This window comes from Megalops cyprinoides, chromosome 18, assembly GCF_013368585.1.
Source record: "Megalops cyprinoides isolate fMegCyp1 chromosome 18, fMegCyp1.pri, whole genome shotgun sequence".
NCBI lineage: Eukaryota > Metazoa > Chordata > Actinopteri > Elopiformes > Megalopidae > Megalops > Megalops cyprinoides.
In genome coordinates, this window is record NC_050600.1 from 5907735 (window position 1) to 5920705 (window position 12971).

General features: G+C 40.9%; 1 protein-coding gene across 1 annotated transcript in view; it reads right to left on the reverse strand.

The window, feature by feature from the left end:
* Positions 1-3037: 3037 nt before the first annotated feature.
* Positions 3038-12971, reverse strand: part of LOC118793407 (collagen alpha-1(XXV) chain-like) — a 165605-nt gene continuing 155671 nt past the window's right edge. The window contains exons 29-37 of the mRNA XM_036551577.1: positions 12665-12691; positions 12228-12308; positions 10660-10713; positions 10159-10212; positions 9733-9759; positions 8914-8967; positions 5969-6046; positions 4112-4150; positions 3038-3064 (exon numbers count right to left, since the gene is read on the reverse strand). Of these exons, the coding sequence (XP_036407470.1) occupies positions 3038-3064; positions 4112-4150; positions 5969-6046; positions 8914-8967; positions 9733-9759; positions 10159-10212; positions 10660-10713; positions 12228-12308; positions 12665-12691 (441 nt within the window). The remainder of the gene's footprint in view (positions 3065-4111; positions 4151-5968; positions 6047-8913; positions 8968-9732; positions 9760-10158; positions 10213-10659; positions 10714-12227; positions 12309-12664; positions 12692-12971) is intronic.

A 12971-nucleotide genomic window follows, 5' to 3' on the forward strand; every position in this document is an offset into this window, starting at 1 on the left:
ATGAGGGAGGCTTGCAGCTAAAACATGCAGCCAAACCACTTCCTTCTGTATGTAGGGAATTTAATTAATGCAGTTTCTCATTCTGGTGTATTTCCTGTGCTACCTATTTGCCTGTTTAAGTACTTTGTAGTTCCCGATCATATCAAGAGCATCACCAGACACCATCATCAGACTACTAACAGAAATAAAATAGCCTTCAAATCCTTACTCAAGTGGCATATATTGACTGCACTGTTTTGATATGTTCCATCCAAGCAAATTCAAATTACTGAGAGAAAGGGATAATTAAAAAAAAAAAAAACTGGATTCGTAACTTACTATAGCACAGAAATAGTTTAATGCATTTATTAGCATTGTACATTCCTAATGGGAACCCTTCACATAATTACACAATTTAGCACTGTATCTGACTGCTACGTAATGAAATAGACACAAATTTTGAGAAAGCTGACATGCGAAACGTAAGAAAGCTACCTATGTCAAAAGGAATGCCTGTATGAAACCAATATACTGACTTTAGAAAATTAGAAAAATAAATAATGCACCATTTAAAACAGAAATAAAAACATCATATTTATTCAATACACAAAATGATTTCAAACTTAAAAACTTAAAAAAAACCTTTGCCTGGCTGTTGGGTACAGTAAATATCCTCCAGTGCTTTTGAAAACACCCGAAACTGATAGCACCATAACTGCCACCGAAGGGAACTTTCTTTTCAGGCATAACCAATAATGTTTACATCAAGAAACCGGTGATAAACAAGGACAAATTCTCTCTACCACAAAGCTTTTGGACATAGTGGTGCTGCTTAAAAAAAAACAAACGATAAAGTATACAAGGCAATACTGTTTTGTCATAACTTACTCAGCATATCTTATTTTTCAATATGAAGTCAAAATAAAAATGTGTCAAGTGTAAGCTATGATAAAAATGTAGCTCTGCCTTAAATGACCTTTTTTTGTATTACTGCAACTAAACACTTTCCATTTGTCTGAATTAGCCTATTAGCAATAAGAACTGGAGTTAAATTAAAATAACATCTTACTCCTTTGCCTATCTGTGTTCATAGTTAGTTGGGGAGGACATCTTGATCTTTTCAACAACTGAAATACACCCTCTAGTGAGGCAATTCTGAATGACAGTGTTAGAAGAGGCTATATTTCAGGATGTATTGGCTGGTACTGGAATGTATTGTAAACTTGACCTAACACGACAATCAGGAACATACATGCAGTTCAAAATGTGCCCTTCAGTTGAGATTATATGATTCATAAAACTCATAAAATTTTCCATTGCATCGTATTTGCTGTACCAGATGATTATTTCCAATATGTTCATAGTGTATCTAAGCCCGTGTATAGAGAATGGAATGGGGACTGGTGGTGGTGGTTGGGGGTAAATGGAGGTATGCATCTCCATGCATCTCCATTGGTCTATAGCCACACCTTCCTTGTAAACCCTCCCATTTACAGAGTATAATCAGCTGTTTATGCTGAATTTGATGTCCAACAGATTTTGGACACAGGAAAGACACGTGACCATGCATCAAGTGCAATTCATCATACCCTAACGCAAATATTCTCCAGAATGTAGCTTTAGTTTTGAATATAATATGTGAAAAACGCAGGCATCTGAATGGCAAGCAGGCAACAGAGTACAACAAAGTAAATCTAGTTTTGTCTTGCCACCAACTCCAGTTTTAAACTCTCCCAGGCATTCCAAAGCTTGGTCCAAAGCTTGGCTAGGGCCTGTGAAATGTTGAACACTCATGTTTTAGTCTCACCTCTTAAATAAAATTCTTCTGAAATTATACAATGAAATGAAAGTTACTGTCATATGTTCTCTGTAGAAACAACAATAAAAACACAGTGACTATAAGAAGCTCATTCTGACCGATTTTGCAGTTCCTCATCAAAGGAAATGCTAGCATTGAAGATAAATTTCACACACAGCTCTAGACATTATTGGTTTTATGATCACAAACTCCACACAAAGATAACAACCATTTTTTTTAATCTCTGTAGGAGTTTTAATGAAAAATAATCTCTATGTTGCACTATAATTTGTTAATTACCATTTTCCCCCTACACAACATGAACACCTCTGTTGAAGATACAAAGGTAGATTTAGCGGCCGTCAGGGGGGACCGGGACCTCAATGGTGAGAGAACGTAATCAACTACACTGTAATGCAACATTTACCTGAATGTTAACAGTAGTGTCCCTCCCAATGTTCAGACGAAACCTATGCTCCTGGCTGAAGCGGTATCGCGCACAAGAAAGAACACTAAAACACTTCATTTGACACTTTCAGCGAGGTGTTCAAAAGATAATAAAAATAGTAAGTACTGTTGGTGGTTTAATACTGCAGTATTTTACATAACAACGTTACCGCTCTAAAATAAACATACCATTCCTATTACTCAAAGAAAGATAATATGTTTCGTATTTCCAACAATGGGAATGAATAACAAAAGCTTGAGGCACCAAAGGCAAAAAAAAAAAAACAATAACAACATGAAATGACAATACTACTGCAACTACTACTAACAAAATCAAAAATTCCACTGACACCCTCTCAGCAGATTTTGTTGGTTCTTCCCATCCCTCTGGTCAAACTCTCTGTGGAATCTCCACAAAGACCAAAGTCCACTGAGGCCTTTGTGGTAGCTAAAGAGAAGACTGCCGGCTTTCTGCTGACACACCCCTTCTTACTCCTTTGAGGAACAATGGATCCAACGCAGGCCAATCTAACCGCCCCTCACAGCAATGGACGAAGTCTGTCCAGGTCCTCACCAACCGAACTCAATCAGTGATTGGCTGGGTACATGGAGTAAGGGACCACGTGTTCCTCCTTGTCCAATGGCAAGTGCTGTTTGAAGCCTCTGCTTTGACTGCAGGACCAGGCTCCAGGACCCAGGACCTGGGACCTTCAAAAGTGCCAGCTAAGAGGCTGCAGATGTCAAACCTCTGCAGGCTATACCACAATAAAGAAAGAGAACAACTCGTGTCCATCTCCCGGGGATCAACTCTTTTCAAGCCACCAGCCATGGGGTGACTCCCTTTGGATGATCACAAAAAGAAAAAAAAATGACATATTCAGAGTTCCTTAATTTTCTTTTTTCTTTTTTTTTTTGTAAGTGACTTGCAATAAACCATCAGCCAGTTAGTGTTGGAAAAAGCCAAAAAAAATCGGACCACACCACAAAGCGACATGTATATCCATACATATATATTCCTAGTTTGGCACTGTACCCATGCTTTGTTTGGTAACTTCTTGGCATGAAGATTTTAGTCATTTCAGCTGGTAGTATGGGCATGGATGACAAGCTTGAGATGAGCGCAAACACAAATGTCTGTTACGTTCCACTACAACCAGTTAAAGACTCCGAGTGTGTCCTTCACGCTCCCCCGTACATCCCCATTTTGGTTGAGATGTCCAGTCTCATCCCTGGCCCTCTGTCAATGCAAGCAGACCCACAAAGTGGACTGATGCCCCCTGTGCAGGCTCTGACGGGAAGGTACCCGACCTCTCTATTCTAATGTGAGATTTAAAATACTTCAGTTCAAATGAGTAGAAGCAGCTACACGTAAACTTCATGGGCGTTCTTTCACATACATATACATATATATATTTCTATTCTTATATCTTCAATAAAAAAAATTATAAATACAAAAAAGAAGCGTTATTTACAAACTCCATGCTTTTGAGTTAGATTGATCACTGCAATAAAACAGAGAGAGAAACACGTAAGGTAACGAGGTTAATGTACAGGCACACAGGTCTAAATCAAATGTCTTAACTGCTTCAGTCTGTGTTTGAGTAACCAGTAAAAGAGTGAGCAAAATATTTCTGTAACATGCAATGTTTTAAAATCACCACTTGTATGTATCAAACTGAAAGATCAAAATGTTAGAGATGGATTGTGCTCTAATCCTGCTACTTAGCTGGACCTAAATTGCACTACACTGTAATAATAGCAAACATGAATGAAAATGGGAATATCTGATTTGTATTGTACAACAACAAAAAACAAAGTCATAACGTCCACTAAAGTCAGGCTCATGTACAGAGCTCTGGGAGGGTGGATAATATTCAGTGTACTTACCTTCTGCCAACATCCAGGCATTGGCAGTCCATCAGGGCCCTGGTGAAATAAACAAAGAAGATGAAAAGTTTACTAACCCCACTTTATAAAGATGTCCTGGGCATCCCTTTGACTGTCACAATGTAAGGAATTACTGAGAATCTAATAAAAAAGGGAATAATTTGTATGTGCTTCAAACCCACTAAGGCGATCGCAACTTGACATGGCTACCGTAATATGTTCGGTATGTACAAAATCATACAGCTATGTCATATAATGGATTTGCAGTAATAAGTTGTCACTGACTGTCATGGTTTGAAATGAATCTGATAAATCTCAGACAGCAGAAAATATATAAAAGATTTCTGCAGTTTCAGAAAGAGCTGTCTCCTCTTTATACTGAGGTAGATAATATTCAGTCTATTGAATGTAAAGAAGTATTTTTAAAAGAAATTTTATAAAGACTATGAAAGACTATGAAGATGGTAGGAACAACTATGAGTATCCTCTAACTTTTGAGGCATTCATACTTTAATAGAAATAAAATACTGTATCAAACGACCAAACCCCATGATATATCAGTTTCATTTTCATGCAGTCACAAATTGCACATTTCTACTTTCCTTTAAGTTTCAAACAAGCAGATACACTATAGAAAATAACTTTCACATGTGCAATGAGCAATAAGCAAATATTCATTCCTTCAAATTTAAACTATATTTGCCTGTTTAATATTATTATATCCTAAAAATAAGAAGGGTGATTGAACTGATATTAACAACATTGCATTGCCACCAAATATGTATCATTGGCCCAGAGACTTTTTTAGTGTTTAATTTTTAATTTTTCTGTGCACTTTCATGTATTTATAAGGATGATTCTGGCACTGCTCAATGTCAATCAAGTTTTAAAGAGATAGATAAATGCATCCAATGATACAGATAAAGGCGTCATGCTTTTCTCCCCCTGCCTAAATGAACCCTTGAACTCATATCAATGGCATGCATACATTTAGTTAACTTTAAATAATGGATGTGTATCACACAAGCCAACAATATTTCTCCCCAATTGAACAGAAATATCAAATATACTGAGTACTGTAATGTGTACTGTAATGGCACTAGACTGACCTGGGATGATAGTATTTTTTTTTTGTATTTTTGTGTTTGTGTGGAATTTCCATAATTTGCCAAATTGGTACAGAGGTATGGACTAGGGTAGAAAACAGTTAGCAGTGGTCCATGCTAGCACTGCACTGTGTGTGGAAACAGCTTATTAGAGGAGAAAGGATACAGTAAGTAGAGCTGAGGTTTTAGGAGACATTTTAGGAAAAATGGGTCAGAGTCAGAGTTAAAGGGTAACTGGCGTAAGATGGTGGGAAAACCAATAACCACCACTAGGAGGTTGCTCTATTTTTATTCATGTGTAGAGTTTTTTTAGTCATGTATCCTTAGTCTTAAATGCGTTCTTGTTAGGAACCAGACTGGTTCAGTTAGAAGGGCGTACCTAAAAGATCACTATCGATGACAGTCATGCCATTTGGTTTACATGCTGTGCCTGCCTGTTCAAGTCACTCGACATGGATAAATCCCTACTCAATCTATGCGTGGTTTATTAAAGCGATAAATGCAGTGTGAAATGCAGTGCCATGTAAATTTTTTTGGCTCTGTTGGACAACTAATTTAAAAAAATGTGACAGTGATTCTTGAGCTGGAGAGCATGCAGGGTGGAAGTCGTGTGGAGGGACAGAAGCTGGCCCCGTTCCCCATGCACAAGCCATGCATCGATGGGGGCCCGTGTCAGCTGCAGGCCCTGGGGCGTGGTCAGTGGGAGAAAGGAAGACATGCACTGGGGTAGGAAGGAAAGAGAATACTGTACCAATTGGCATGGGGCATCCAACCCATCCAGACCAGGCTGCCCTGGCTCCCCCTTTTCACCCTTAAATCCCCGGAATCCCTGTTAAAGATTAACTGGGAATGTTACTGGGAGAGACGGCCAGCCGCCCCGTGGGGAGGTAGGGGGTGGGGGGGGGGGGGGTTTGTTCGCACAGCAGGGGGCAGAGAGGCAACCCTGTGTAAGACCAGCGCTATCACCGTCAGCCCATCTCACAGCCTTTTCAAAGGAGCCTCCATAGATATGAGACAGAGGCACCCATGATGGACAATTATGTTGTATGTCTGTTACCGAGCTAGTGTTGGCGGCCCTCAGTTACAGACATTGACCACCTAACTGATGGCAGACAGGGCCGGGAAAGCCTGGCTAGGTGCTTTCACACCTTCTGAAAGATATGTATATATGCATACGCATTGAGGGCAGTTATCCTCCATGGTGTGAGGGACCCTAGGGCACAGGCTATTTCTGGACTGATGAAGCGCATGGTCAGACACACAGCTCCTCCCCTTGAGTCCGTCGTCTTACTTCACCAAGAGGCGACATTCAGCTCTTAGCTGGGACATACCAATGGGCAAGGTGCATCTAATCCAGGGGCACCCTGTTCTCCTTTCTCCCCCTTAGGCCCCTTTTTGCCCTTCTTTCCCTTCTCCCCCTGTGGACATAATGGTTTGATCAGGACAATTATCTCTCTTCACAGAGCACAGATTCAAATCGTCTGGATCCAATGAGGACGACCATTCATTTCAGTTCCTCACCGCAAGATGTACCCTGGAGTTTGATGCTGTGACTAACAGAATCTAACTACAAGTTTTAATTATAAACATTTCAAACAAAGTGAATGTATGCCCTGTCAACAATGCTGTTAGTTACTATCCAGGATTCTTCTAGCTTTATGACAGAAACTAATGATGTCCTTTGAGCTCAGATTTGACTGTTTAAAGCCAACAGCTATACCTATCTTTTTAATTGCAACATACTAATGATGTTAGGATGAAGAAAAACAGTTCAACTATAATTATTTTCAAAAATTCTTGATAAAATATCCTTGTAGGCCAACCCAGACTCATACTGGTTGATGACTTGGTTTGATCAATGATTTCAACAACTGCAATACCGTAGTAGTTACTAGGAAAGGTGGAGCTCTGGTGCTTGTTGAGAAGTGTTTTTTGGTTTAGCCCAAACAGAGAGGCACAGGACAAAAAAACCCGACAAAAATCAAAAGGACCTGCAATGGTTGCCCTCGCTGAATCAGAAATATTAGATGACACCGCAATAACGGGAGGAGATTAAAGGGAGGATATTACCTCACATGGGAGAGGAAATGGGATAAGGCGACAGTTAGATAGGGGCAGGCACCGGAAGGACTACCAGACAGAGCCTGGGACGTTCCTCGGGAGAAGAGGAAGGAGGGGGTGACACAGGGAGAGAAAGCCAGTGCGTACACAGGGTTTCAGATCGGGAGAGGCAGGAGAAGGAGTAGCAGGAGAATGCCTCTGGGGCACAGAGCAAACCCAAAAACTGTGTCCCTTTTCACAACTCACACTAAGTACCCAAAGTACCCAAACAAAATCGGACACACCTGCTACCACTATAAAGGTAGACTGTACGCTTTTTGGTTGCAGTTGTGTGCCAGCATTGATGGTGAATTTTTTCCTGAATTAGCATGCTTCATAACATAATCATGGCTTAAGTAAAGAAATAATTATATAAGCACAATGAGGTGTGAGAATGGACATAGAGGAAAATGATAGGGAGGATGTGAATTGTGATTACACTGTGTTAAAGATAAGTTAAACTGAAGAAAAGCATTGTATTGCATAACAGGCAAAAAGGGATACAGTTTTGTTATGAAACAGCATTTTCAACAATTAATGACTATGGTATGAAACTCTATATTGCTAAAGCAACATTGCCAAAGCTTGGTTCCTGGCTAATAGTGATCACATTTATAGATGTGCACAAAAGTATAATCACTGGCACAAAATGATGGCAATGATGCTATAGACAACTGGAGTTTAGCATGACTCTTGTTACAACTTGTAACTCTATGTTACAAATAGGGCACTGCGTTTTTCATGAAAATGAAAGTAATGGCACAGATATTTATGACAAGCTGTTTATGACTAATATTGTAAACTAATTGCAGTCCAATGGTTGGAAGAATACAATGCAAGTGAAGCAAGGCCTGGTTGAAAAACGCATGACCCTATCATAGAGGAGAGGCTCTGAAGTACAACAATAATTCTCAAATTTTAAAAGCATGAACAATTTAAACAGTATAACAGAATGAAGAAATATATTAGCATGCGCAATTAGTGTTGTACTTCGCTTGAGCCAGAACAATCAGAGATTTCAACAACAGGCTTGTACCAATTAACACCATTGTGGCTTATTAATTTGAACATGCATAAAAACAAACAAAACTATACAGAGAAAAGAAAAAAAAACTGCCTGTTGTCAATGGACGACCCAACATCCACTTGATTTTTTGTATGTTTCTGTACTTTTGTGAGTTTTTATTTTTAATTATTTACATGATTATAGATGTATACAACAAAAATTACTTTAAATACCATGTTTCTAGATGCATCATAATGAGTTTGGATTAATGATATGAAAAAACGCTGAGATAAAAAAAATGAATGCCTGAATAATGAACAAATGATAAATATTCACGCCTACTTAAAGCAATCCGTAACAAAATCACTTGTTCAGTAAGTAAGAGTGCCAGTCAAAATCTACATCTTTAACATTGCATGACTTCCACTTTGACCAGATTTTGTCTATTTCTCAATATAAAAGTGATGCAGATATTTTTATATATTTCTACCACTGTTCTCTTGCCTGACTCTTATTGTCCATTGACACCAGTCATTATCGGTTATTTTTTAGTTAAAGTCTGTTTTACGGAACCTGTGCAATCATATCACCTTTTCTCCTCTTTCCCCCACGTCACCCTTCTCTCCCCTCAATCCTGGTAACCCCTGCAAAATACAACTCCAAATCATTACACTCACACAATATCTACTCTTTCAGGAGGCTGCCGGACACCACAGGATAAAGCAAAGACAAGATAATGACATGGGCAGTACAAAAGGTCTGACAGAGAAGGTGCAAAAAAGAGAGAGAAAATGAGAGAGAGAGAGAGAGAGAGAGAGGGAGAGAGAGGGAGAGAGAGGGAGAGGGAGAGAGAGAGAGAGAGAGAGAGATCATGGGAGAGAAAATGCTAACATGTAAATGTAAATGGTGAAAGTTTAGTAAAGTGAGAAAGTGTTCTGTAAAGCATCCTCAGGTTCGGAGCTGGTATAAGCAATCAGACCTGGAACACTAGAGCCACAACAGAGCCTGACCTGTGTGATTGTAACAGGCAGCAGTGCAACAGGAAATAAACTCAGAGCTAAAACGGAGACATTTAATGTAGCTAGCCATGTTGGTATGCATCAGGATCTCTTTTCATTGTATTTTTATCCCTTTTAGCTACGACTCCAAAAATCTGGTTCGTCTTCCGCGCAGATAAATAAAAAGTAAATTAAAACACATTTTTTGAAAGTTCCAAAAATGAAGGGGCACATGCATTAGGGGGATGAATGATGAGTAGGTGATGCAAACAGCTCCATGGCCCTCTAATGCTGTCACCAGGCCATGAAAACATTAACAACGGCGAACAGAGAAATGGTGGACCGCACACCAGCCGAAAACTGCGTGACACACCTGTGACCTGAAAATGCAACGGCATGCATGTTACTCACGTCTAGTCCCGGTGTCCCTGCAGTGCCCTGAAAATTAGGGGAAAGTTCCATTGAATCTTTCACAAGTGTTGTATGCATCTGTAAGGCACCTCATATTTACATTACATTATTGTCACTTAGCAGATTATCAAGAGCCACTTATACAAGGTACAATTTTATCCATTTATACAGCTGGACATTTACTGAGGCAATTGTGGGTTAAGTACTTTGGCCAAGGGTACAGCAGCAGTGCCCCAGTGGGGGGGAATCGAACCCGTGACCTTTCGGTTATGAGCCCTGGTCCTTACTACTGTGCCACACCACTGTATTTGACACATTTGTAGAAACATTCCAAAGTGTTCTACAGAAATTGCTTAAGCAAGCAGGGGAGTGTATTGGTATGAGTCAGTAGAGAACATTTAAAGAGTTGCTGGTTGAAAAACTCACAGGTAGTCCATAAGGTCCCCTTGGTCCAGGTTCACCAGTTAGCCCTTTCTCACCCTGAGACAAACAGATATCCATCAACACATCCTCTTGTCTGTAATTACTCACTCAGTATTGTGGGTAATGCTCTGTTCTCAGGAACCAGAGGACCTCATTTACTCCATGCAAGAAGAGTTTGACCATATCTTTCTACAATATCTGAACATACATCTTGCCCATACTCTGAGGGCCAACAGATGTCAACAGCTGTTCTGCTATTACAAAAGTCAGGTTTTCCATTTGAAAATAGTCACTGTATGGAAATACACAGCTGGGGCCTCTTTCCCCTTAAAACTCTACTTCATCTGTTTTACCCAGGGACCTTATCTGGTCTGTTTAATCAAGTGTGATTCTACATACAGTTTTGGATATGTTTAGAATAAAACAAAAAATCAAATCAAAGCCATCCCAGTCCTAAAAGAGTTTAAACAGACAGGAGTGGAGAGAAGACTGTGCTGGACTTACTCTGTCCCCTTTTGGACCAGCTGGACCTGATGGACCCATAGGCCCGTCCATCCCCTGCAGAGAGGAGGAGACACTGGATTTTCTCAGCAGAGAACTACCTAACCACACGCTCTCTTCCATACAGCCCTGCAAACCTTACACCTGCACCACATATACTGTATATACACAGACATACTTGTATGTGTGAATGTGTACGCACACACACACACACATACACAAACACGCTTTGATGTGCTCCCATACAGTAGGCTATGCCACCTTCAGCTGACCCAAATGTATATGGGTGATACCTTCAAAATGATTCACTTGTTTATTCTTCAGATTCACACAGTTTGGTTACATTATAGATTTCTGGGTGTTGCAGAACAGTGAAACGTCAAGGGAACACAGGCATGTATGACTCCCGCCAGTCTTCAGGCTGTTTGTTCACAACAAGATGCATAACACTTAAAGCACTGTTAATGCTTGAGTGAATGTTAATAGTGTGTTAATTTCACATCAGTAAATCAGACCTGTATGTGCCTGAGGATTTTTTGTTGTTGTTTTTCTTTGGGGTTATGAAGCTCACGGACAAAAAAAGTGATGACTCCATAAGTGCTTTGCCTCCACAGTTGTGGGCATGAATAAAGTCCTGCAAATGAGGACACACCCTCCAAAATCGCTAGGGGGGCAAGGGTGGAGTATCCGAAAAGGAGGAAGCGTGTTAGGTGGGGTCGGGTGGTGATGCAATGGAGGTTGGATGGGGGCGATTGAAGCAATGCTGGGGTGTGGGGACTCACCCTGAATCCAGGCTTGCCATCCAAGCCGGAGGCCCCCTGTGTGGTTATGGAGGGATGCGTGAGATGAACAGTGGTATTAGTAACGCTACTGCACAGGACTGACACAGTGGAACACTCACACTGTCGCTGGCACGGTTAATGGGGAAATTAACAACAAAAAAAAAAAAAATACACACACACATAGGGTGGAGACGGCTAGCCCTCGGCGCACATACTGGCATGGCTGACAGTTTAGACAGTTTACTGACAGATAAGACAAAGCGCAGGGATCCAGACAGACAAGCAAGGTGTGCTCAGTGTGGTGAGGGCGGTGGGTGGGACTTCTTGGCATGAAGAAGGAAGTGTTTGTTTTATGAGTTTCTTCAGCCTATTTGCATGTAAGGGCATCACAGCTGGCTGGGAGAGCACAGGTTTTAAGGAAAAGAAAAGAGTTCCCAGGTACCGTACATTACATAAGGGATTTAAATTCTGAGATGAAACCTGACACTGTTAGTATTGCAGTACTGTTTATGAAGTGGGAACCGCTCCAAACGACCAGAACCTGCAGGCCACAGAAACGGGGCATACAAGTCAGGTAAATGCTGACTGAGTGTTAGTGTTGAAGCAGAAATTTCCACAGAATCACGACCAAAAGAAACAGGCGAGTGCGGCAGCCACGATGAAGAAGAGGGCAGGGGGGAGGACGGCGTTTCGGCTGTATAATTCGGCACAGGTTCAGCACATAGCAGAAGCAGGGTGGAGAAAACCAGAGCTGGGTGGTGACTACCCAGAATGCACTTCAGTACTTACGGGGAGACCCAGGGGTCCTCGATCGCCCTTGTGCCCCTGCTCCCCACGCGCTCCTTTCAGACCATTCAACCCTGGTTCTCCCTAAACACAAGAACAGCACAGGTACACTACAGAGGATCTGCTGTTGAAGATCAGCCGACGCGCGCAAACCTGCTGCTAGCTCCAGGGATTAAAGTCTCAGTACTCTGCACGAGGGTGGAACTGAACTCTGATTTCAGGACCAATTTAGGGTCACTTGAAGTGGCTGCATGTTTACATGGGCAGTATTTAAGTACATCGTAAGAAACAGCACATAGTATTATGTCACTCAGGTCAAAGTCAGTTATTAAAAACAAGATGTGACATTAGATTTCTAGTAGTTTGAGGAAGACATGAGAACATAAGTACTCAATTACACACACAATGTACAAGTTCTGCAAGCACTTCTGGAGATTTACCTTGGGTCCTGGAAAACCATGGGGGCCCTGGAAATACATGAAATAAAAACTGATGTGTTACTTTTAACATGTGGCTTTTTCGACACATCAATAGTTCTGTTTTGTTTTTCTTACACACCTACAGATAACGTAATAGGTCTCCAGTAAACAGGATTGATAATCCAAAACAGGCTAAGACATACAGGATCCAGCGTTGCAAACCCTGAACGATTCTGCTGGCCAACATTCAGGTGTTTACCAGCACAGATGCCTGTTTTCATGACATCTCAAACCGCTGCACCACAGTTTTACGCTTATTCTCACCTCC